Raw genomic sequence first — 25,686 nt, 5'->3', positions numbered from 1 at the left:
CCTAGTGGTAGCTGTGGAGAGCAGCCTTCAGGCTAAGTCTCAGAGGAATGTAAAGCAGCTTGTTTTACCTTATAATCTCTTGAATTACCAAATGAAAGGACACTACACAGGTATATATATCAAATATATATGTATTTATTTCTAGACACACTCTACTAATCTCTTTATGAGATTAGAAGCCAGGAACACATTCAAATATCAACGTTTCACAATAAGTTAAGCACAAATATGGCTGGGGCCCTAGGGGCGTACCAGACCATACACTAAACAAGCATTTACAATGCAATGGTCTCAGTATTGTTAAAGTTAGAGCTATTGGCATTGCTCATGACATTATTTTTGTTTATGTTTTTGTTTTTAAAACATTTAAAGAAACAGCATTATTACAATGTCAATAGATTAATCACTCTCAAATGCGAGACCTATTGCATTTGCACCCACACACAGAGCCACACACAAAGCTACCCACATACACAGAGCCACCCACAGAGCCATTCACAGAGCAACCCACACACAAATAGAACCACCCACAGAGCCACCTACACAAACACACGCAGTAGCCTACTGACCTATTTACATTATGTGCACTTTGTGATCTGCATGGTACATGTTCTTTGCTGCAGGCACATTAACCCTATGTGCTACCTTTCCAGGAGTCAAAACTTCCACTAGACAAAACTCCGATCTCTCTCTAGGAAGAACATTAAACACCAGAGTCCTCATGACATACAGTATACTGTATTTCAGCAATCTGGCATCCCCTACTTAAAGTCTCACCTTGCTCTTAACAGTCACATGGAAACCCTGCAAGGTTTGCACCCTAATAATAGGTCTCCCACCCTCTGTAACTCGACAGCCCTTTATTTGAGACTGGAATTAATTTTCCGTTAATACTCCTTTCACAGACTTCTGTTCGTATTCACGGGAGAGCGAAGAACCGCAGCTTTGGGGACACCAAGGTACTCACAACCAATCATACAAGAGCAAACATATCGGATTAGTCATCGGAATGTGTGCATACTTTGTATTGGTTAGGGAACCCCTCATCATATGATTGGAGAAAGAGGAGTTCTTGTTGGTCATTCATTGGACACAAGGCCTGTGAAGCTGTGCAGTGGCTCGCCACTGGCCTAATAAACGCATGTCAGTTGTTTATTGGCTGAGTATTGTGACGTCTACGTACCCTGCATCAGAAATTTCCACTGTAGTACAGCAAATCTCCTTCCTTCAGATGGACTCCCCGCTGCTTCGCATCAGGACTTGATCAGCCTCTCTTTCAGCCCGTCTGTCTGAATCGGCTCGCTGATAGTGTGAACAGAATCGAAGCACGTGATCAAAATCACCAGAAGGCGGCCTTAGGCTAATCGGACTAACCGCTCCGCCCCAAAGCAGCTTCTTTGGAGAGACAAAGCTCTTCTCCAATGGCTGACCAGCATTTAAGAGGCCAGACAATGGTGAAGAGGGAAGAAGAGGGGCGGGTTAGAGCCCCACTTCTAAAACATTAAATCTCGCGAGCGAGACTGCGCAAGCGCAGCCTTCGTTAGCCGAGACCTAAAAAGGAATTGGTCCACAAAGTGGCAGTTTAACTTCACAAACGTCTGAAAGGAAAACTTCATATTACAGTAGTTTCTTCTTAGCCTCCTTGATGCCAGAGTACTTTACAGTCATGTCAGTAATTCCGATGTGAATATTTTTTTCATTGCACACATTAAAAAAGCCGTCAAGGAAGTTATCAATATTATTATCTTAGCCCTGTGCTTCAACGTTTGGTGTAAAAGGTCTTCTGTCTGAACATACTGCTTAATAATCTAAGCATTAGCTCTGCTGTTAGATTCTCTAAAATCTGTGCAGCTCTGCTGTCAGTGGTCTGGGAGCTCTGTGCAACCTTTCATTGTCCCACCCGCTCCTTTCCTAGTAAATTATTCTTGGTTTTTTTCCATCTTGCCACTTCCAAGTGACAATAACGAATAATGTGGGTGTTTGGCATTGCAAACAATCATCGCCTTGAAGTTATACGGTTCAATACGTCAGATGTACAAAAGTGCACGGAAGGAGGGTTTCAAAAAATAAATACATAACATAATTAGCAATTACTTCTACCAATTAGAAAGGTTCAAGTATAACCTTCAAAGGAGAAGAGTCAAAAGTTACAGCAATTGAAGCAATCACATACAGGGGGATTTATCAACGGTGAACATTGTGTGATTTTGCCTAAAAATAAATATTATCAGGATAAATGTTGTGCATTGAAAATTAGCAACACATGCAGTCTTTAATGTATTAATTTACAAATTATCAAAAATACTCAAATACATCTAAGAAATGTTTATTTTGTCTGCACACCTTGAAATAAGTTTAAATAGAACCAAATGTGAGTACACGATGTGGTTACAATATGTATTCGAAATCTAAAACAGTTCCAGTACATTAGCTACACAGTCTCAGGCACAATCGAAATGCAATGTATTTATTTTTTTAATATATGATCTCGATTAATTGAACCGCAACAGAATCGATGATATTTTTGAAACATTTCCAGATTCCACGAATTGCCTCCATGCTGATGACGTTGCTCACTGACATTTGTATCGACGAATGCACTGACTGGCAGGTACAATTTTTTTTACACGTATGCATAGTGCAAATGTGGGTGTCGAAGAGTTGGGAGAGGAGTTGGCCTAACGGCAGGGCGCTCAAACTCGGACCTGGGGAACTGGGTTGGAGTCTCGGTAATGACACTGAACAGCGTTCTGATACCGGATTGGATTCGGGTCAAGTTTGCGTTATATAAAATAAAACTCTGCAATATAGGTAATCCAGACAATACCTTTCAAATCTATACATGCATCTTGCTTTTCTTAGGGTGATAGTTTTATCAGACACAATATGTTTATTTTTTTTATGGTAACTCTCTAGTACCGTGCAGCTCGTTAAACTATTACAAAATGAGTCAAAAATGCCCAATCTAATAAATGGATTTCTATTGATGATGGATGATTAGATGAATAAACTGGGTATAACCTCGGCTAACTGAAAGAGAAAATCAAATTACTTCCCAAGTCTATAAAACCGAGTTCCCAGTCATAGCTAACATTTCCGCTGTATTTGCTGGGCCATATATAAACGTATGCAACATCACTCCAAAATATGCTAATTCAGTATGACAATACCTTACTCCTGCAGGCTCGGTCATTATGTTGTGTCCTGCAGCCTCGAAAAACAGAGCAGTTCGCTGTGATCTTGCAAGTGAAAGCAGCTCCTGGTGTTGAATACAGACCTTAAGAAACCTAGAAATGCCTGTTATGCACATTTCCTATGAGCTGGCATTACCCCAGAGACTCGTGTTTTCCAAGAGCGTTTCCATCTCTGAAAATCCTTCAGAAGTGCTTCAAATTTGAGAACATGTGATGGTTAAAAATATTTTTTTTTTCTTTAGTCAAATAAATGGCATCTGCCAAAAAACACGAGTCCAAACTTTTTTGAGTTTCGTAACATCGGGTGGGACACGTGACCCGACTGGGAGCTGGAGAGCTTCTGACGAGCCCTGCATGCTGGACTGTCTCCAACTTTACATCGAGCAATTCTCGTGTACTGGAAATACTTCTGTGAAAACATGCCTCGCTGGCTTGAGGTAAGGGCGTGCCTCATTGTTACATCAACTAGATACCAATGCCAGATTTTTTCCCGGTTTATTGAAAAGCTGTTTAAGGAATCGTAAGAATGGCTCAGTTTATGAGGCTGCTGAAAACAACATAAAAAGTGAGCGTACAGGAATAAGGTATTGAAATTCTATTTTGTATCGCATTTTCAGCAGTATTTTATGCACCGTGTTGAATATGTTCTTTTTTGCTTACACTTAGTAGGGGCCAGCCTGAGAGGACAGGGGGGAGGAGACCAGAGCAGCAGCTGAACACGGGAGCCGAGAGCAGGGGAAGAGGACGCCATTAACACCACCGCCTTTCTCCGAGGTCAAGCAGAAATGCCTCGGAGAAACGCAGCGCCGTTTTTGGATTCGGGGACGTGTTTTTCTTTTCGCTCCTCTTGCCATTGGCTGGAATGTTTACATTCCAGAGGACCGAAAGAATCGAAAAAACACGCCCCCGAATCCGAAAAAGACGGGGCTTAAACGGACAGACGCCCCTCTCCTCCAATGGCTGGCCTCCGTTTAGGAAGCCAGCCAATGGAGAAGAGGGGCGGGTTCAAGCCCCGTACTGAAATCATTAAATCTCGCGAGCGAGACTGCGCAAGCGCAGCCTTCGCTAGCTGAGACCTAAAAAGAGGTTTAGGAAACTCGACTTGCAAGGGTACAAGGCCTAGGGCCTGCAGAATCGCTGGGGCTTCACGAATCCACCCAAGGCAGGTAAGGAAAAGTCCCACGGGGGATGCGTGCAGTGTGAGAACACAGCCGCGGGTTCCCTATTGATTACAATGGAGCAAGTCGCGGTTGGATTTTTAAAGTTTTAGGGTACTTCGAGGAAGTCTACAAGCAAGCCACTTACAAGGTAAGTAATTCGAGGGCCAACACACACTAGGGCACCAGAGTACACGAGTTATCTCACCCAGGGAAGCCGGGTGCATAGGTGTCGGGTCGCGTCGCTGTTTTCTATGGAAGCCAAAGAAGATTTGCTGCTTGCGAAAACTGAAGAAGTGTCCAGTAGAATCCAGGGCTGGATTCACGATGGAGAAGACCTGAAAGCAGAAGGGACAGTATTCAGTCACTTGCCAGTGACCCGGCCAGGAAGATGGATGCCCATGGATGTCGGTGATTTCAGGTGCTTGATGGTGTTTTGACTCTTCGCTCACGAGGTCCAGGAGATATTGACGATGACCAGCAGCTGGATTCGGAGTGTCCCACGACGTCTGCAGCTGACTGAGGTGTCAGCAACCGGATTGGAGCCAACAAGCCTTGGCAACAGCAAGTCTCGTGAAAAGTGAATAAAGTCAAATGGTGCAGACTAGCAAGGTCTGAGGGACTCAACCAGCGAGGGTGAGCGAGGGCAGGCCTGGAGTAACCAGGGGAGCCCTTTGGTTCGATAAGAAAGTCTTCATGGGACCCACAAGCCAACGGGCAAGGGATCGCGAAGACACCTCGTGAGGAAATGCATTACAGGAGCCCACGGTCACTCGGGACAGGGTAGGCCTCTGATTTTCGGTGCACAACCTGCTGGAGGCTTGGGCCACAAATGGTCCAAAGCACACGTTCGTAGAACGTCGCGAAGGGGTTGCACTCGACAATAGTGCACGGTACCCAGGTATTGCGGTTCCTCGTCACTCGTGGGGTCCACTCACCTCAGCTCTGCTGGGGACTTACAATGGCCACCGAGAAGTCAGGAAATCCACTTCCGGAGCTGCAGGGACTTCGGACTCCGGCGGGAGCGGGAAAGTTTGCGACCATTGATTCAAAGTTTTGGTGTCTGCCAAGCAGGGGAGTCACTCCTTGACTCCAAGGGACATTCTTCCGTCTTCCAAAGGTACTGGAACGTCGAAGGACCAGGATTCTTCTTGTAAAGCGTCGTCCAGGGTTATCTAACTTGCAATGGCAAGGTGTACCCATCTTATAGTGAAAGAAAGGGAGGTACTAGCTCTATGACCACTCCTCTAGGAGGGTAAGGGGGGTGGGTGGTTACACCCACTTCCCTTTGTCCAGTTTTGCACCAGAGCAGGGGCAGGTAGCCCCTGAACCGGTTTGAGCTGGCATATGCACAGAGGAGCCTACTGCTCCCCCAGTGCAGGACTTCAAAGCACTCTAAGAGTGCACCCACCCAGCTCCAATACATTAAATCCTGTCTGGAAGGTGGTGACACCTCCCTGTGACAGGATGCCTATTGTTGGGCCTCCTCCACTGCGAGTTTCGGTCAGCAGCAGGAGGGCCGCCCAGTGTCTGTGCTGGTGGCATCCATTTTGTGATGCCAGGGCTCTTTCAGATTCTACCGCGTTTCCACAGTGGGTATATGTCGTCCCCTCTAGAAGGGTGGGATCATACTCCCACACCAGTTACTGGTGTGGAGGTATGATTCCAAGTTGTTTGACACCAAACACGACATGTTTTGATGCAGTCATTCCAAAGTTAGCATTTACCGGGAGGTTATAATGCACTTAAGAGTATATGGTTTAACCGCATCCACAAACAGCCACAGGGAATAGACCCTGCCAGCTGCAGAGGGGCCCTGCTCAGGCAGAGGCACCCCCTCACATTGTAAACCAAGCACCCTGCCCTCAGGATTGACAGGGCCTGCCTTAGGGGTGACGGATAGGTTTATATGTGTGTGTATGGTGAGTTATAGGAACCTATACCTCAGTGAGGAGTGCTAACACTACCTCACCCAGGCTGCAGTAGCAGGCCTGAGGTGTCAGATTTAGTCTGCTTCCCAGGGGTGGCATAATACATGCTTCATCCCCTGGTAGACCTGTAAAGTACCTATGCCCTTGGTACCTAAGGTACCTTCTATTAGGGGCTTATACGGCACCACAGTATCCAATCACTAGTGCATCTAATATGCACACCAGTCATTTAAGGGAGTAAGCAGATAGGCTGGGGTCCTGGATAGCAGGATCCCAGCCAGACTAGTCAAAAACCATTCAAACACCAGGAAAAAAGTGGGGGCAACCATGCAGTCAGATTCCACCTTCCTACAGCTACCCAAGTGCAGGTGGGTAGATCCAGTGCCTTTGTACTGTTTCAGGGAGCTACATGCTGCCGTGTAGAGGCATTCAGCCCCAAAGGCCCCCCAAAGCCGTCTCCCCCATGCCCAGAAATCCCCACTCCCTTAACTCTTTTTTGCCCATTGACAGTGACCATGTGTGACCTACTAGCAAAAGTCAGATCTGTCTCCCCTATGGACCAATGCACCCCTGATGTCTTAAAAGGAGCCTTCACCACCGTCCCGGACCATGCCCTCGCCCTTCTCAACTCCCTGTCCCAGGGCTGTGTGCCTAATGCCTTCAAGGAGGATATAGTGGTCCCCCTCTTAAAGAAACCTAGTGCCGACCCTAAGACGCTGGCAAACTACCGCCCCATCTCCCTGCTCCCTTTTCTGGCCAAGTTACTGGAAGACCATGTAGCAAAATGCATGTCCAATTAACTGAAACAGACGGAGTTCATTGACCCACGCCAAGCGGGTTTCCGTCCAGCCCACTCTACAGAAACAGTGATACTGGCGGTACAGGACTCCGTAGGTGAAAAGGCGGACAGAGGCACCCCGCAGGCCCTCGTGCTGTTAGATCTCTCGGCCGCATTTGACACGGTCGACCATAATATATTGGCAGACGGTGTCAGTGAGGCAGGCATCCAGGGCCTCGCCCTTAAATGAATCATCTCCTTCCTGGAAAACCGCACTCAGGCAGTCTGTATTGGCCTGTTCACAGCCCCCAAACTCAAACCACATGCGGGGTCCCACAGGGCTCTGCGCTCTCCCCGCACCTATTTAACCACTACCTTCTCCCTCTGATCAGATGCTTGAGAGAAAGAAGGGTGGGCACCTTCAACTATGCCGACGACCTCCAACTTTTGTTCACTATTGACAACTCCCCCCAGTCAATATCGGATTTACAATACACCAGGACATTCATCCGTCAATGGATGGACCACAATCACTTAAAACTAAACCCAGGTAAAACCGAACTGGTTCCGACAGGTGGTGCCCATAATCAATGGGGCCCACAGTACTGGCCAAGCAAATTAGGTCCCCCCCAGATCCCTCACTCTCAGTGAAAAGTTTAGGGGTCACCATAGGCAATGACCTTTCCCTAAAATCGCATGTAGGCGCAGTGATTTCCACATGTTCCTTCAGCTGCACAAAATCAGGAAGATAAGCAGGCTTCTGACCCAGGCAGCTCTGGTACAGGTCCCGATAGCCTTGGTATAATGTCACGTCTAGACTATGTCAATGCAACGTACCTTGGTCTACCACTCGGCCTTACAAAATGGCTACAGATGGTACAGAACCAAGCGGCTAGACTGGTATACAAACAACCCAGATGGCAACATGCCTCCCCCTTCTCAGGAAGCTGCACTGGATCCCCAGCGCTGCGCTTTCAAAGTTGGTTGCCTGGTGTTCAAATCCCTGAATGGCCAGAGCCCTAAATTCATAAACAATCTCATTTCCCACTACACTCCTTCAGGTAGCCTCTGCTCGGCCCAGCTCCAAATTCTGACTGTCCCTACCTTCAAGCTGAAGCGCCAAGGGGGCTGCAGGTTTGCAACATTAGCCCCCCCGTCTATGGAACTCCATCCCCCTGGAAATCAGGTCTAGCGATAACTTACTGATTTTCAGAAAGTCTCTCAAAACCTGGCTATTTATCCAAGCTTATGAATGAACTGTTTCCGGGTCGGTAACCCTGTAGTACTCAGCGCCAAGAAACCAACCGGTGTACTAGCGCTTTACAAATCCTTGATAACATAACATAACAAAGGCACCCTCCAGCCAATAAGTCCAGTTTGTTTAAATCTTCCTTGTCTTGTCAGCGCTTCCTGATGGCCTCCTGCTACCGTACCATACATCGCAGATAGTCACAGGTATGATGGCATTATTTAAACACTAAATAAAAACTGAGCCCAAATAAAAACAGTTGTACAGAATTTCTAGTGCAAACTTGAGAATCGTGAATTTAGTAGGAGGGTTCCGACAACAAAATATGCCTGGGGAAACGAGAACATTTGTTATTTTAGGTCCCAGATCCTAAAACAGACAACTTACCACTTTCTACACATTCCCAATAGACTAATAACTAACAAAACTGGCACAAGAGCAAAACGCTATGACACACAGTACAACCTAATGTACATGAGAACAATAGGTTGCCGCCATTTGAGACAAAGAATGCCAAACAGACTACCATCAAGTCACGCAAGGTCAGACATGCGATGGGCAGAACTGAGTTAGGATTTTACTTTTGAGCTCCAGTATACAATAGATTGGTCAGTAAAAATGCATTGTGAGAACACCGTTTTCTTTTTTAGGCCTACTCATGACCGGATTCCCATCGCATTAAGCATCAACCTCTCATTACACCACTCGCTTAGGACCCACAACAGCTGAACATGGTTGATCACTCTGCACCTTCTAGCCATTAATCAGTATGCTCAAATTGATCAGCTGCCTCTTTACATGGCCAGAAGTGGTTGCTGAGAATTAATGTTAACTTCTATTGAATGGCTGGAAAGCTGCAGACTCACTGTAAAAAAATGATTCAAAGTAAAATTAATTGGGAAGATTTAGTTTGTTCACTTTTTTAAAGCATCTGGTAAAGAAGCAAAATCAGTACGGAATAAGCCACCCACATAAAGACTACATTGATCTACCGTTTATGACTAAATGTTATATGGCAAAGTCCACTACCAAAACCATCTATTAATCAGAGGGTAGCAGGGCAAACAAAAAGGCTTGTAACACAACTGATTAGGCAATGTTCCTTGCAGCAGAACCTCACTACTGTATATTAACAAAATACAGGACTACTGTAGGATCACGGAATAGGATAATTATTCTGTCTACTTACAGACCCCTAACTTTCTATATAATTCTATTGACAAACTTTATATCTCTTAAGGAATAAGCACTATTTTGCATGGGTGAGGTTGAGAATGTTATTCCGTTCTTGTAATTGCTCTAACTTGTCTCCCCATGCTTTATTCCTAAAAACTACTCTCTATTCTCTCCTATCCACAATTATATTGAATACATATTTGTTATGTAATAAAGTTTGTTTCAATGAACACTCACTTGTGAAACTAATGTTTCATGTATACGATTTCTAGCAATACCTGTGGTCATCTACCTGGGTGGCTAATTTAGAATAAAGGGAAATGCTATTTCCATTGGCTCTCCAAAACACCTATCCTCTACGTTAGTAACCCAATCCAATATTTTAAGCAAACATACTGGAGAGTGATGATTCACGATCACAACACAAATCTGTCCAAATAATTATGTAGACACAAGTAGTGAATTTCCATTCAGCAGTGTATTCAACAAAACAAATCAGCAGAAAAACGTCATACACTTTGCTTAGATAAAAAATGTTTTACATAAATACACTTTATGAGCTGCTATTGACGATGATCAGCTTGTTCACAATGTGGTGTCAGTCCTTTCCAAAGATCATTTCTTTTCATTAACAGTCGAGTAAAATCTGATATGTTTCGAGGATAGAAATTTCCACTTCCTCATGGTTGTTCCAGTAGTCTGTGTTATCCAAACTGGCAGAAACAAATGAGTCACAAAGATTCAAAAAAGCCCAATGTCTTGCAATTGGCTTAGGTTTTTTTCTTGGAACAAATCTATTAAAAATCGATGAAGGGGGCTCTCAAAAGAAAATAAATGCCGAACCCAAGCAATCTATGACAAGTCGGTGTCCCTGGTTAGATGTCAGCACGGTCTCTCGTCGCTCACACTTTTCTGTGCATTCTGAGATCTGTTGTCCTTCAAGTCATAATAACAGAAAAACTGAACGGGATGATCTATTCATGCTTGACCAGGTGCAAGTTAAAGAGGGCAACAGATACTTATTGAATGAGTTCTTGCTCAATTTTATATTAAACAAGATATTTCAGGGTATCTCAGAGGCCCTTGAACACTTGAAGGCACTCGACCACAGCTTTAGATCTTTACAGAGAAACATAACTCCTCCAGGACACGCAATAGCACTAGAATGTACAACTTGGGTATATTATCCCATATGTAATCATACCACAAGATAGCAGTACCCCATCCAACACACACAACATGCAGGATAGCTTCATAAACAATACTGTAAGATGCATAATCCACTGTACCGACCACACAGAGTCTGTAATCATCTCTAAAGTCTTCAGCATCTTTCTTTTTTTGGTTTGAAAGCTTAATTGAATGTACATAATATGGAAATACTTTCATAAAGTCAGCACCTTTCTAAACTGGAATTTGGGGTTATAAAGGCTGCAGTCCTCCAAATAAAGGCAATGCTTCACATACACATTTTCCTCTACCACTTCACCTGCCAAAAGTATAAACAAAATACTATTGTACTGAAATGCAAGCCAATATAAACTTTGAATGGAAATGTTTTTGCCACAAATATATCTGAAGATTACTGGAATATAAATCAACACTACAGCTTCTGATTCTTCAAGTGATCCACATATTAACACAAAATGACTTTGTGTGTTCTCTGAAATACTTCTCTGGTCCACTGCATTTGGATGTTCGAATTTAGACCACCTTTTTTATATTCAATATTAGAAATGGACTGTCAATAAACACAATTAACCCATGCCGTAACTATAAGGAGATTGCAAGTAATCAAGGAGTTCCATGACCACAGAGAGGAATGAGGCCGCAGACAGGGTTCCTTTGAAAGGTTATAGAATTACAAAGCAACTTAAAAAAATATTGTTTTGACCGATGACCGGATGTGGCAGGAAAGAATTCAGGTCGGAGACGAAAGATGAACGTAGGAAAGCTTTATTCTTCAAATCGTAGGACCCATGACCATGGACACGTCTGGATGCTTCCAAGAACACAGCAATACTGCCCCAGCAGAGCTGACGTTCCTAGAACCATACAGGCGGTCACGCAATCCAGCAGGAGGAATAAAAAGACAACCATGCATACAAATTTGACCTGAACAAGAAATCTCAGCAGCCAAACTAGCAAAACTGCGAATTTCTTCTCATTGTAATTTACCAGTAGGCCAACCTTGGTTATTAAATTTGATACGTTTTTGCAAATTTTCATCTTGACCAGTTGCAGAAATCCATTCATCCTCGGTTAGGACTCCGTCACAAGCTTGTAAAACATCAATCATGGCTTTCACACATTCTTCATCCCCACCAACATCAACCTCACAAGAAATAGGCATACGAGACAAACAGTCAGCTGTAAAGTTTTTACCACCTTGAATATACTTAACTGTCATGTGAAATTCTTGCAATTTGGAAAAAAGTCTTACAAGGCGTGAAGAAGCCTTGCCAAGACCATTTCCACTCAAATACAATAATGGTTTGTGATCAGTAAATAAATCAAAAGCTGTGCCCCAAATGTAAGTCTTGAATTTGTCCACAACCCAGACGCAAGCAAGAGCCTCCCGCTCAATGGTACTATAGTTAATTTCAGCAGGAGTGAGGGTGCGTGAGGCGAAAGCTACAGTATATTCACAATCATCAACCATTTGTTTGAAAACAGCTCCAATTCCTTAAATGCTGGCATCAACCATAATGAAATATTTTCCTTTATGATTAAAGGACTGAAGTGCAGGAGCATTCGAAACTAGGAGTTTAATTTCATTAAAAACTTAATTTGTTGGATTTGTCCAAGAAAATGTTACACCATTTTTTAAGAGCGAACATAAAGGTTGAACCTGTAACGCATAGCTTGGAATGAAGCATGGGTAATATTCACACAGTCCTAAAAAGGACCTTAAAGTATCTTTATCTGAAGGAGGTGGAGACGCTCGAATAGCATCAATGTTGCAAGTTTTAGGTTGGATTTTATCAGCTGAAATTGTATGGCCTAAATACTCTACTTCTTGCACAAATATTTTGCATTTATTCTTTTTAACAGTCGTGCCATGTTTACCTAAAAGTTCACACACACTATTCAGTACAAGTGTTCTTCTTCAGTTTTAGTAAAGACCAAAATGTCGTCCTGAAAAGCTTGAACGTTGGTACTTCACTGAAAACAGAATCCATCAGTCTTTGAAAAACGCTTGCCGCGGAGGCAAGTCCGAAGGGAAGCCTCAAATATTTAAAGGCTTCAATGGAGTCACAAAGGTGGTGAGAGTTTGAGATTCTGGAGATAAAGGCACCTGGTGATAGGCCGAGTGTAGATCAATTGATGAGAAAAATTTAGCTCCATTCATGTTAGCCATCATTTCTTGAATACGAGGGAGAGGATGACAGTCTACGATGATGTTCTGATTGAGGGATCTCAAATCCACACAGAGCCTCAAATCTCCTGAACGTTTTCTGGTCAAAACAACCGGAGAAACCCATTCCGAGGAATCAGTTCTGGAGAGGACACCTTGGGAAATCAAATCATCAAGCATAGCTTTTAAACCTTCTCTCGCACTTAAAAATACGGGATGTACTTTATGTATGATAGGAATGGCATCCTTTTTGAGTTTAATGGTATGCTCAAAGCCCTTGACATTACCAATACTATCAGAAAAAACGGTAGGGAACTTTGAAGCAAGAGATTCTAAGGCTGATTCATGGTTCTCAATAACTAAAACAGGCATATCACCAAGGACAATAGGTTCTTCATGACCAGGACGTAAGTAAATACCTTGCTAAGTCCATCCAGCCAACAATATCTCTGCCTTTAACTGCAACATAAACTTAGAATGGTTTGACGACCTAAAATTTCAAGTACAGCTTCAAAATAACCTGTCAAACTGATATCTTGTTCCCCAAAGGCCTTAGGGCAAATGTTAGCAGTTTTGAGAATGGTATCAGCAGGCGAGTGTCTATTAAATGTAATATCTGCTAAAATGGTAACTGGTGCACCCGAGTCAGCCATCACACACAAACCTTTTCCATCTATCAAGGCTTGAAAAAAGGGCCTTAGACGGGCTCGACCATTTCTTTACCCGGGACATCAACAGTAAGCATTACATTAGAAAATCTTTCACTGCAATCATTCACCATTTCAGAAGGTGTAGAGACATCAACATAATTAATTTTGGGTTTGTTAAAATTGGTTGGCACACTTCTACAAACACCTTGAAAGTGTCCAATTTTACGACAACGCACACATCTTTTGCCTAAGGCTGGGCAAGTAGGATGATTGCCTAAATGGTTTTTTGACCCACATCTATAACAAACACCCCTTGTTTGCTTAAGTACTTTAGGAATAACTGCTACAATAGGTTCATCAGAAACTATACTGACAGGGGGTGAATAAAGCGCATTAGTATGCGTGGATAATTCAGAATTCATAGCCTGGGATGTTACAATTGACCTCTCTATGCTTCTAGCAATATCAATTGTTTCATTGAGGGTAGGGTTCTTGCAGGTCAGTAGCCACTCCTGTACTTTCTTGGAAAAACAAATTGGTCCCTTATGAAAATATCAATGTTATTTTCAAATTCGCAGCTAGAACACGTAAAGTGGCAATGTACTCTTCGACTGTCTCGTCTGAGGCTTGCATGCATTTTGAAAAATTGTGTCTCTCCACTAAAACACTTGTTTAGTCTGTGTATTGTTATTGCATACTTTCCTTAGCTTCAATATACACATTCCATGTTGAGTTTTCTCCAGGAGCAGGTATCATAGGCAAGTTATCAAATAATTTCTGACCAGCGAGTCCTAAATGATTAAATAGTAAAGCTGCTTTTCTAGTAGGGGAGCAATCTACAGCATCAATAGCTGTGATGTAGTTCTCAAAGATCCTCAACCAGTCTTTCCATTTAACATCAGGTCTTCCTGTTTTTTAAAGAAAGGGAGGCGGTTGCACTGCACCTTGAAGCGAGACCATATGGACTTTAAAAAAATTTTTTAACACACTATTGTATTGATTGAAAACGAAAGAAATGTCTCACCTGGGTAAACTGCATCCGCTTAAAATGACAAGAAAATGAAATTTGCGGCAATCGGAAAGCGATATCACGATGCGGCAATCATTTGTGGGGAAGAAATTATGCCGCGACAGCTGAGGAGAAGAAACTGCGGCTGCCTGCGGCCCCCGCAGGGGGCCACCCTAAACGGGCAGCCCCTCTTAGTCCCATTTGGGCATTTCCCCACCCCCACTAATAATAGGGGACTCTAGGAGGAGTCCCCTTACCAGACGCGTCACTTCCGGCACGTAGAGGAGGGGGGAGGTATTTATGCCTCCCCCAGCCATCTTGGCGTCCTCTTTGCGCAGGACAAGCCGTCTTGCTGGTCCGAATCCTGGGGAAGTGTGGTCGGCGTTGTGCAGTCTCCGCGCCTCGGGTGTCGTGTACGAAGGACATGGTGGTGGTTGTCATGCGCAGTGAGTTCCGGAAGCAGGGAGGATTTTTTGGGGCCTTTCCGTTGTCGCTGAGCACCTGGGCCGGTGGCCAGTCCGGCATTCCAGACATGCACTGGGATGGTCTGGCGGCGCGGGAGTGTGCATCGGGCCGCATGTTCAGGCCTTTTAGTTCCGCTCACCCCGTCGGGGTATTTATGGGTGCCTTCAGCACATGTGGCGGTGAGTTACCCGCCCCCTCCTTTTTGTGGGGGCCATTGTGCGCGAGATACGCTGGCTTGTTGGGGTTAGTGCCCAGGCGTTGTCTCTCAACCCACCTGCAGTCCCCGGGGACAGAGGTTGTGTCTTGTTGCTTGTGAGGGGGCCGGCATGCGGAGGGCCCGCGATGTGGTTCCGCTCGGCCTTGGTGTCCCCTGGGGCCGTGGTTCCTGGCCGTGGCACTCGCTGCGAAGTTAGATAGTGGGAAGGCTGCCTGCCTTGTTTCCACCTCCTATTGACATACCGTCTGCTCTTTGCGCCGGACACGCTTGTGCGGTTGCGTTTTGTTTTGATGGAGGGCAGGATAGTGGGTGGTGAGCTAGCCTGTGCTCCGTACTCCCCCCCCCCCCCCCCCCCTCTTCCTTGGATCGTTCCCTGCGTCGTTGCTGGGCGGGTCATTGGCACCCCAGCCGCAGATGCAGCTGTAGCACAGGCCGCAGAACTGGGACAGAGAGTTAGTGGCTAGGGTGGTCGGCTTTTAGGCTGGGGACCTGGGTTCGAGCCTGCCAAGAGGCGCATACAGCCCCTGATGCTGCAATCACTTAATCTCCCTGAGCGTAGGGTAACAGGGTTCGGGTGCGCAAAGCCCCTGCCCTGCACCTTGCGATGTCCACATGTTCACGGTTTCAGTAATGATTGGAAGCGTGAGTTGTTTGTTGTGGCTCACCAGCAAGGTCGGGCGCTGATGTCGGTAGACACGGTGCTGTGGAGCGTTCCTCCGGTTTTCAGCACAGGGGAAGGTGTCACGCCCTGTTGCGGGGTCGGTCCGTGTCCCTGTCCCTTAGTCGTATAAATGTCTTCCAATGTAATTGTTAAGCCCTGTCATTATGTTATGGGATGCAGGCTTTTGATTTCAGACAGAGGTATGAAGGAGGGATTGGCAGCTCATCCTCCCCAACCGCTCCTGCCTGCACGAAGGAGGTGTGTATGGTTCACATCGTTGGGCCTGGCAGGGGGAGGGAAGGTCATGATAGTTGGTAGCACGGGCCAAACTGTAGGAGGACTTAAGGTCCCTCCACTGACAGCAGTGAGTAGTGAGGCCCCTTGCCTTCGAGTTTTCGCATCGGGCCTCAAGACACATGGCCCACAGGTTTCAGTGTTGATTTGACAGTGGTGTAGGGCATGCAGGGAGCGGGCGGGACTCTTCTGTCCTTGTGTGTTTTCCCACAAAACTCACAGCTGTCCTTTCTGATTATCTGCCAGCGGGTCCAGAGCTGTGTGTTATGTGCTCCTGCGGGCCGGTTTATGCTCCTAATTTAGAGCTGTTGCACTGTAAGGTGCTGATGGGCACAGCATGGAGGACCGGGAAGGAGCCACCCCCTCCCCCGGGTGTACTGGTTGCTTGGAAAAGGTGCGACACTGCCGAGACTGAGTGCAAGGGGGTAGATTCACCGGCTTGCGCTTCCTTTACGGTGCGAGGGGACGCGAGTAAGGCCAGGCGTTTTGTTGTATAGGAATGCGTGAATACATAAGGATTAGGAGTTGATTTCAAACAATCTAGTAGCCAGGGCGAACTGAGCGTTGTGAGGTGCCACGTGGTTGGCAGGCAGGACGCTGTACATTGGCAGGATGAGGCTTTCGGCCAGGGGGTAAACCAGGAAGCCTGTTGGAAACGCACCTCGGACAGGGCTGGCAGGTTGTTTGTAGGCTGTCTGCAAAGATTCAGGCCTGGCGCTATGGGTATGAGTGGCACACTTTATGCATTGGAGCTGCAGCTCCGAGGCAGGGTTATTATTCTGTTATCAAAAGATATCACGTCGTGGAGTGCGGTGTTTTCGGTGTGGCTTATCATGCAACGACGTTGCGTTTATTTCCCAGAGAAACAGATGCCCCAGGTCGTGTGGGGTCTGGGACTTTTCCGCTGACTTCCGTTGCTATGGGGGGGGGGGGGGGGGGGGGAATTTGCGAGCAAGTTGTGCATGTCCAACTTTCTTCCCAGACGGGAACTCGATGCAGCAGCACATCGTGGCGCTCGGCTCGGCCGTCTCGAGTCCCAGTAGGTTGCTTGCACGGGAACCATTCCCAGGTGGGGCCTCTGCTTCAACACAGGGTGTAACATAGTGACCGCCAGGCACATGGTTGATAAGGGTGCCGGGGGCTGGAAACATGAGGGCCAGCGTGAGGGGGCGGGGTCGCGCACGGAATTTTGGGAGCCAGGATGTTATTTCACTAGGGATTATGGCCTGTTGCGTCATTTCCGAGCAGCTCTGGCAGAGCGAGAAGCAGGCAATGCCTCATGTTTTAGGCGAGCATTCTCTTCAGATCGGCTATTGAGGGCATACCCTCCCGCTCAGTCACGTTGTATTGTGGAAATCACACTCGTGTTTTGGGGGCATCACTGCTCCGGTTTCTCAACGCCGTGCCTTGTACTCTACAACGGTGACATGCATATTTGTTAGCCTTCAACAGATATGTTCGTTCGCTATGATTTCGCCCAACCGGCAAGTGATTGCATTTATGGGAATCCAACGCGGCGCTTGGCCCTAGAATTGTCGGCAGTGACACAAGTGCACCATGTGCGCACTGGTGCTACACTGGTGCCTTTTACCCTGGACATGCACATGCAGGTTCCTTTGCTCTAGGTCAGGCTGGCCATTGGGCCCTGTTGAGGCATGTTTTGGTTCGTGGCAGCACAGGCTGTGTTGCAGTGTTCAGTCGCGGCAGATTATCCTCGCTGGCTCCGCTGACAGGAGTGGGGGGTTCTGCCTGGCTTGGGTGCATACCCTGGCCAACCAGAAACTCCATATACAATATGGTTAGAGAATGCCCAGGAGTGGACACCGGTCCTGTTTCAACTGCCCCACAGGCGAACACAAAGCCCTATCACATCCCTGCGTCTGGCTGCAAGTCTAATGAACGACAGTCCCTCAGCGTATTGACCAGCACTGCCTGGGTATGGCAGGACATGCAGTCAGTCTGGGTGAGGATGGGCCCCCTGAAGTGCGGATAGAGCTCAAGACACGAGTTGTACCCCGGGATAACAGTGCTAGGGCTGAGTGTGCCTACCTGAAAAGGGGATTGAAAGCACAGTATAATTGAGAATAGACATCGAAGCGTGCTTGCTGGAGCCTGGGACAGACGTGTTTCGGGTTCTGTGCGTCCTGTGGCTGCGTGTTTTCATGGTGCGTCACCTGAGGGTAAGAGGACTAGAGGACATTGCTGCCCTGCACCATATAAGTACCCTCCGGTGTTCCCTATTTAATGGGTTTGGCCTGTGATGATTTAAAAGGCGCACCTTGGGCCTCGCTTTTGGTATCATGCTTGCACTTGTATAAGGGCGCCGCTCCAGTTCTGAGGTCGTTGGTGAGGTTGGCTATGCTCTCGCCGGGTGGGCCTGCTTGTGTGCCCTGAAGGGGCAATGTTCCTAGCGGTGAGCTGTGCGCGCCTGCTGCCTTGCGCTTGGTATATATTTTGGTTAGATTGTCGCTGGTGCAGGACAGGTATGATGCCCTGGTTCCTGACATGCTCGCCACCTATGTGTTGGTCTGTGGCAGGGAGCAGTATCCCTGTAGCGTGGTATCAGTCAGCTGGTGCTGTTACATAATTTCACTGCATTATAGGCTACTGTGCCAGCTAGTCACACATTTAGTAAGGTTTGGATCTTTGCCCTCAGGGTAAATGGCTTTCTGGAATCAAGCAGGTTGTCTCGTAAATGGTAATGGAGAAAGGTTAGTGCATAGTGCAGACTAAGCATAGGGGGGACAGATGCCAACATGTGTCAATTGGTTTCCCTATAGCAGGGATTGTACCCCCTGTGAGATTATGGAGTTTGATTTCTCTAGAGGCCCCTGGCAGTGCCTTTGGGGCAGGCTGCCCTGCCTATGTGTGCTTGAGGCATGCATGACTGAGTGAGATGCAACGGGGGAGCAGTAAAGAGTTACACACTTGCTTTTCTCCGGAATTCGTATTCATGAGCCTCAGGAGCGAGAATGATCATGCCAACAGTGACAAGGAAATCATTTATGACTCTTGTATCGGCTTATTGGCAAAGAGTGGGCTGCAATGTCTAGTGACGACGTAGAGTGAATGGGTTACCACGCATCTTAACGCGGCGTGAGGGCACCCAGGAGTTGTCATTGCCTGATTTCAAGAAATGGACATCTAGAACACTCGCCTGTTTGTAACACAAGTCTGGCATTGTTCGGTTCTCTGTTTGGGAAGGCAAATTATGGGTCTTGCCACACTCTGGGGGGGATTATACAGCCAAGGGCCACCAGTCATGTATTTGACCAAGCTGCATGCACTTATGCCTCAGGCTTTAGAGGAGGCAGTCTTATAGTGCGGCCCCTGCTGATCAGCTGCTGGCGTTATAGCGCCGCTAGACAATTTAAGGGTCTTATCTGAGATGTCCAGGGGGCATCATACCTTGGCTCTCGGCTCACCCCAGGCAGAGTTTGGGCCGATCTCTGCGGGGTGACTGGACTGGATTGGAGCAGCAGCGCGGGGTGTTTTGACGCAGCTTTTATGCCGGGCCGTGAGGCTTGTCCTGCGCCGCAGACTGCTATACATGGGGTGAGTGGGTGTGGTTGATGACCAGAACGGCCGACCGAGAGCTCAGAGACTATTGGGAACTGACCAATGAAATCAACGTGTGCTGGGCCTCGGACCGGAGGAGGGAAATCTTAGTCTTTTTCAACCGGCACACTGGCTAGACTTAGTGTCAGTGACACTTGTTTGTTTTGGGCTTTTCCCCGGTCATTACCGGCTTTTCTACTGGCTGGTCTGCGTGATGCGTCCGGGCGCTGCTAGGCACACGAGGTGGTAATTCTAATCGCAGAAGGGTCTGTGTGTCCGTGCGTTATATGAGATATGTGATGTCTCAGATGGCCATGAGGTACTTATGATATGCGCCCTGCTACAAGTGTTAGTAGGATACACTGCTGATTGAGTGGATGCATAAGGTGTTCTGCTAATGACAGTTCCTAGCAGCAACTACAGGGTTGTGTTAACTGAGCTGTAGGATGGTGGTCCGATTGACCCAATGAGTTAGGTAATCCCTGTGATGTCATGATGAGGTTGATAGAACAGGGTAATAGGGGCAGATGGAAGTAAGTTTCTCTTGGATGGACGATACAATGGGTAATTAAAATAACCTGGTATGGAGTCTCTTCTGTAGGGTGCATAGTGTGCCACTGTGGGAGTGCGGTTGGCACATTATATTTGCCGCTAGGATAAGCTGGTATCTCTGCCTAACCACCTACGGGGTGGGCAGGTGTCAGCTTAAGTGTGTACTTCCTTCTCCTGACTAGAGAGGCGGGTTCAGCCAGGCTTTGGTGCATACCCTAACCAACCAGAAACTCTAGTTACATTGTTGGTAGAGAATGCCTAGGAGTTGTTTGCAGTCCATTCGCAGCCGCCCCACAGGGAGAATGTTAGGCCACTAGGTTTGTGGAAGGCTCTGGTTTGGGAGCCTGGTGAAGAGCTAAGGTCAGGCTAGTATGTCTCGGTCTTTCGCCGCACCGTTGAGTCCCAGCCATGAGCGGATTGTATCAGGGAGAGCTGGGTGTGGGTCAGGAATGCCAGGCATCAGTAGCACTGAGCGGCTTACAGACAGATGTGGTACCGTAGCCAAAGGGCATCGGGTGGATTGGAGCCCTACTCCGAGGTACCGCCTTAAGTGCTTGGAGGTCTGTTTGGCACCGCCTTCCAATGGAAACAATTGTCTAGCGGGCTGAGCGTTTTGCAGGCGTAAGTAACCGTATCAGCTACCAGTCCAAGCATGCTTCTGTCACTAATTTACTCAGATAACGGTGACAGGAAGTAAGGCGGGCTGGATAACTTTCTTCTACCTGCATTGGCACATCTTGTCAGGAGTAATTGTTAAAGGGATTGCACTTCAGCCGGGTAAAGTTACACCCTTCCACACCAAGCAGACTATTTAAGATCACCCTGGGCCGCATTTACACAGCCCAGTATTAGGCCAGTGTGGTTGTCAGTGCCATTAATTACTACATTAAACTAAACAGGACATGGGACCGTGGTTTACAACATCAGAAGTTTGGGGATAGCTAGACTCCACCCATTGTCTAGGTGTGGGTTTAATTAGTTAGAGTTGGCACTCTTGTTTGAACAGGGGTTTCGAGGCTACATGAGGGCATCACCGCGTCGCAGACCGAACACGGGCATTGTGGTTTTCCCAGGGGGCAGCAATTGAAGGCAAGGCTCTTTCCAAATCTGGCACCAGAAAGCAAGGTAGTCAGGGCCAACTTGTCCGTTGGGGGACTTGTGCAGGCACCTGTGTAGCCATCTCTCCACGAAGGGGTGAGTTGTCTCAAATAGAGGGCATAATGCATATTTGTTTCAAACCAGATTCAACACCATTAATGTGTTCACCAGGGTCTAGCTATCAAAGAAGGCTGTGGAATCACCTGCCCAACGGTGCAGATTAAGTGCACTCTAGAACCAAGGTTAGGTGACACAGGAGTGTGACCCAAGATACACAGGTGGCGTAATGGCAACGCAGGATTTTCAGCTTATGCTGGGTAGGAGGTTCCGGATCACCAACCAGCAGGGTGCCATGTGGCATAAACCAGTAAATATGTGTAAGAAGGATTCTATCCACACCAGTGGGATAGTCACCAACTGACACCGGGAACCTCAGATCCTATTAGGATCATTGGTAAGATACACACGATTCTGTGGTCTCGTGGGGTATATTAGTCCCACCCTGAAGTGTAGAAGGCAATAGAACTGCACATGCCACTATTGTGGGGGTGACAGATGCAGCAATTTTAAAACCAAGGTTCTTATGGCCAGACACACAACATACAACCGTTCACCCTTGCCTCACTGAAGGTAGTCTGTTAGCAGAGGTATAGAACGGGACGGCTTGCGCCAGGGTGCAGATATTGCATGGGCAACGCAGCAGATAGGCTGCTACCAGACGAGGGTGCTTGCGGGCTGGGAGGCCAGGCAATGCAGCAGAGCCAATCCTAAGAACCCCTCTCCCCCACCGAACTGCCTGCAAATGCGAGTTCGGTGGGTTTTGCAATGTCGTAGGTATTTTCCCACCCATACAAGGGCAGAAGGGTACATGGCAGGAAACTGCATAAATAGAGTGGGAGCAAGACCTATCGAGTATCAGGGATCTCAGCTGGTTAGCAGGCACGTTGGCATCTGTGATAGAGCGTTAGTTAAGCAAGTCTAGTAGTAGGCGCAAGTTCTCTCCAAATTGTTGTTGTGACTGCAACAGTGTGCGCTAGGCGGAAAACAGTCTGTTTCGCCATGGATTATTATAGAGAAGGTCTGTGCACATGTTGGGTCAACCTCAACTAAGAGGTGCACTCTGCTCCCAGGTCGGGTTACGGGTTGCTTCAGTGATGCACGAAATGCCCCGTCCACATAGCCAAGTATATAGGCTGGTTGTGGAAGCGGGCCTATAAACGAGTGTGCTGCGGTTCCATTGAACCAGGTGGTAGGGTGTACATAAGGCTAGAGAGCTGCAACTACAGGGTTCAGGAGGTGGGAGCCACTTCAGCTTGAAGGAAGATAGCGATGTTTAAGAGTAGAACCCCCTCCTGGGAGGCCATCACAGCCTTGCAGGGCATGCGAGGCACTGGTCCTTTCCCAGAGAAGCATAAACCGCTCCATGCGCAAATTCGCAGAGCAAGGGGCTTTGGCTTCATCAGGCATGAGCCATGCCGGGCGAACACCAAAGGTTATTTTGACAAAATTGGGGTGCACTTGGCACAGGTGGGCTTGGATCTGTTCCCACTGGACATGAAGACGGCCCGTAAAGTTGCAGTGAGAAAGGAACTGTTTTGGTGGTGGGGGGGGGACTCTTTAGGCGACAGTGGCCGCCTCCAGAGCTGTGGCGGAGTTACAGGGCGATCTGGAAGCATATGGGTACAGAAAGGTTACCTCTGCAAGAGCACAATAGGGGTGCCAGAGCCAAATCACAGGAACCTCGTGTGGAGGGTCCTGGAACAACTATGTCAGCGCCCTGTTAGTCCTTCGTGCGGTTGTAGGCCTGAACAACCGGGGGTTTGCCTTGCTACGCTCCGCCCTGAAAGGGGCGTGAGTAATAAGGGACCAATGTGTCACGTGATCCAGTAAGGGGATCACCCCCCATAAGGGTAGCGCTGATTGGTTTCTCCACAGTGCTTGGCTCATCAGGCGGGCAGGGCAGCATAGGTTGGTACAGCTGCCTGCCCTTGGATCGCCCGTAAGATAACCCACCATATTGCATACTTTTGTATGGAATAAACCTGCAGCAATATTTTTCCCAAACAAAAGTTGTGTTGTGTATTTATTTATGCATGCATACTCTGTTGTGGTAAGGGTGGGGTGTGATGCCATAATGGGACTATGAAGAAAATTAGGATGGCCGCCAGCGTACGGGACGTGCGTGATGAAATCAGACGCACGCCTGTTGAACGCTGCGCTTCAACTTCAAGATTCTGGAAAGAAGCGAGCGCAGGAAGACGTCATGTAGAATGCAGGAGGAAGTTTGAATGATGCCGGAGGGTGCGAGGCAATGTCTGAGGCCAAACTGCAGCAATGTAAAGTAAGTAAAGTTTGGACTTACATCAGAAATTCACCAGCCCGGTAAAAATCAGGTTACCTTCAAGCAGGCAATAAATTGCAGGAAGAGATGTCGGTGGGTCGAGCGTCTTGGCTCCTCACAAAGTGGAAGAAACTTTCCGTTTTCCGTCGTGAAACGGACCTTTTCTAAACCCCACTCCTGGTACCAAAACATGTGGCAGGGGTAGGAAAGAATTAACCTCTTCGCTGCGGCGCAAATTCCGCCGCAGCGCTACCGCAGAGCTGACATTCCAATCGCGGGCGTGGTCATGACGTCTCCCAGCCGTCGTCCGCACACGCCCATCGTGACTCATGACGGCCGGGAGACGTCATGAGCATGGAAGAGGTTAAGGTCGGAGACGAAAGATGAACGTGGGGAAGCTTTATTCTTCAAACGTAGGACCCACAACCAGGGACACATCTGGATGCTTCCAAGAACACAGCAAAACTGCCCCAGCAGAGTTGACGTTCCTATGCTAAGCTCTTCCATGTGAAAAAGCATGAATGCAGAAATGAAGAATAAAACTAGAAACTACAGTCCGAAATGAAACCCAACTAAAAGCGGTTAGGAATCTGTGACAAATTTAGACGTCACATTTAAAAAATACTGTAGCTCAAGTTTAAAGCCTTCGGGGGATGTTGTCTTAACTGTAATTAAATATGCACAAAAAATAAACAAGTTACCAAATAGATCTCTTTTCTGCTGGTCAGTTTCTAAACTTTTAATTGTAACTGCACTGACGCACCATGACTTGCCTATCAACATTGCTGATGGCATTGGCAGCAAGTCTTGGGAATTCATAGCCCAAATGCAATAATGTATAACAATTAGGCAGTTACATCATTTTTCTTTTATTACAAATGACCAGAGCCATCACAATGCGACTGCAGTAAGGGCATTAGAAATGTGCTTTTAAACATGCACTACAGGCTCCCTTGCAGTAAAATGACTTAAGACTGGGGACTTTGAAAACTACGGGACACGTGACGCTTTAACGAAAATGTTAAATGTGATGAAAAAGGTGTGGAGCATGACCAGAAAAGCGTACCTAGAACTCCAAGAGATGTGACCGATGTAATTATAGGCGTGGCTAAAAACAAGTAAACTAAAATTCTGTGTTTCACACAGCATATCGCCTGAACTGAACCCGTCAAGCTCCGAGCACCAATACCTACACAGGCAGTAATTTACCTGGCCACAGCATATATTCCACACACCCTTACTTACCGGGCCGGTAATGTGCAGCCCCTAGATGCATCTCCATGCACGCCGGCGCGTTAGGCGGGATGTTCCATTGCTTATCCTTCAGCATGACTCCACACTGCTGGGTTATGACTGTGCCTGAAAACTTAACAGGAGTGACACACTCAATGGACAGCAACAGAATCCCGCCGGCTGCCTGGTCCACGTGCGTGCACAGCGTGACCTCACGCACGTTCCTCACAAGGGTGAAACACTAGGACGCAAACGGAGAAAGACACATTGCAACTGGCGGCCATAATAGAATGTTGCCGCCGTCACCAAAAACAAAGGGATAGATTCGTTTTTTCTTGTAAAAAAAATCAAAAGGGTGTAGATACGGAATCACTGTTAATCTTTTCACTATAGGTAAAGCCTTCTATGCCTTCTATTTTTCTATAAAGAAACCCCACTCATAATACATATATATTCATGAACACGATAATATACACATTACAATACTTTCTGGAGTGCATTCAAATCGCGCTCGTGTTTCCAAAGAAATTAAGTATAATTTCCGTATTGCTTTGTTTACCTAAGGTTTTCGACATCTTGCTTTTAAGAGCACGATTATTTTAAAGGTGCAACTAGACGGTAGATAAGGATTTACGATTTGAAGCAAGGGGACCAGGCTTGTGTCTCGCTGTGGGCACAACACCCCGTGATTCTGCCAAATCACTTAATCTCCAGTCCCCGTGCCTACCAAAAACGAATGTTTCCTTGTGTAACATAATTCTATGT

At 47.0% G+C, this 25,686-nt stretch overlaps 1 protein-coding gene across 3 annotated transcripts in view; it reads right to left on the bottom strand.

Moving 5' to 3' along the window:
• WDR77 (WD repeat domain 77) overlaps positions 1 to 25,137 on the bottom strand; it is an 89,773-nt gene extending 64,636 nt beyond the window's left edge. For 2 of the 3 annotated variants that reach the window (XM_085630823.1, XM_085630657.1), the window contains exon 1: positions 24,934 to 25,137. In XM_085630823.1, the coding sequence (XP_085486949.1) occupies positions 24,934 to 25,018 (85 nt within the window). In that variant the 5' untranslated portion in view covers positions 25,019 to 25,137. The remainder of the gene's footprint in view (positions 1 to 24,933) is intronic. The other variant, XM_085630738.1, reaches the window with a different exon arrangement.
• Positions 25,138 to 25,686: the final 549 nt, after the last annotated feature.

This window comes from Triturus cristatus, chromosome 1_1, assembly GCF_964204655.1.
Source record: "Triturus cristatus chromosome 1_1, aTriCri1.1, whole genome shotgun sequence".
In the NCBI taxonomy this organism is placed as follows: Eukaryota; Metazoa; Chordata; class Amphibia; order Caudata; family Salamandridae; genus Triturus; species Triturus cristatus.
This window is presented reverse-complemented; position numbering and strand designations above follow the sequence as displayed.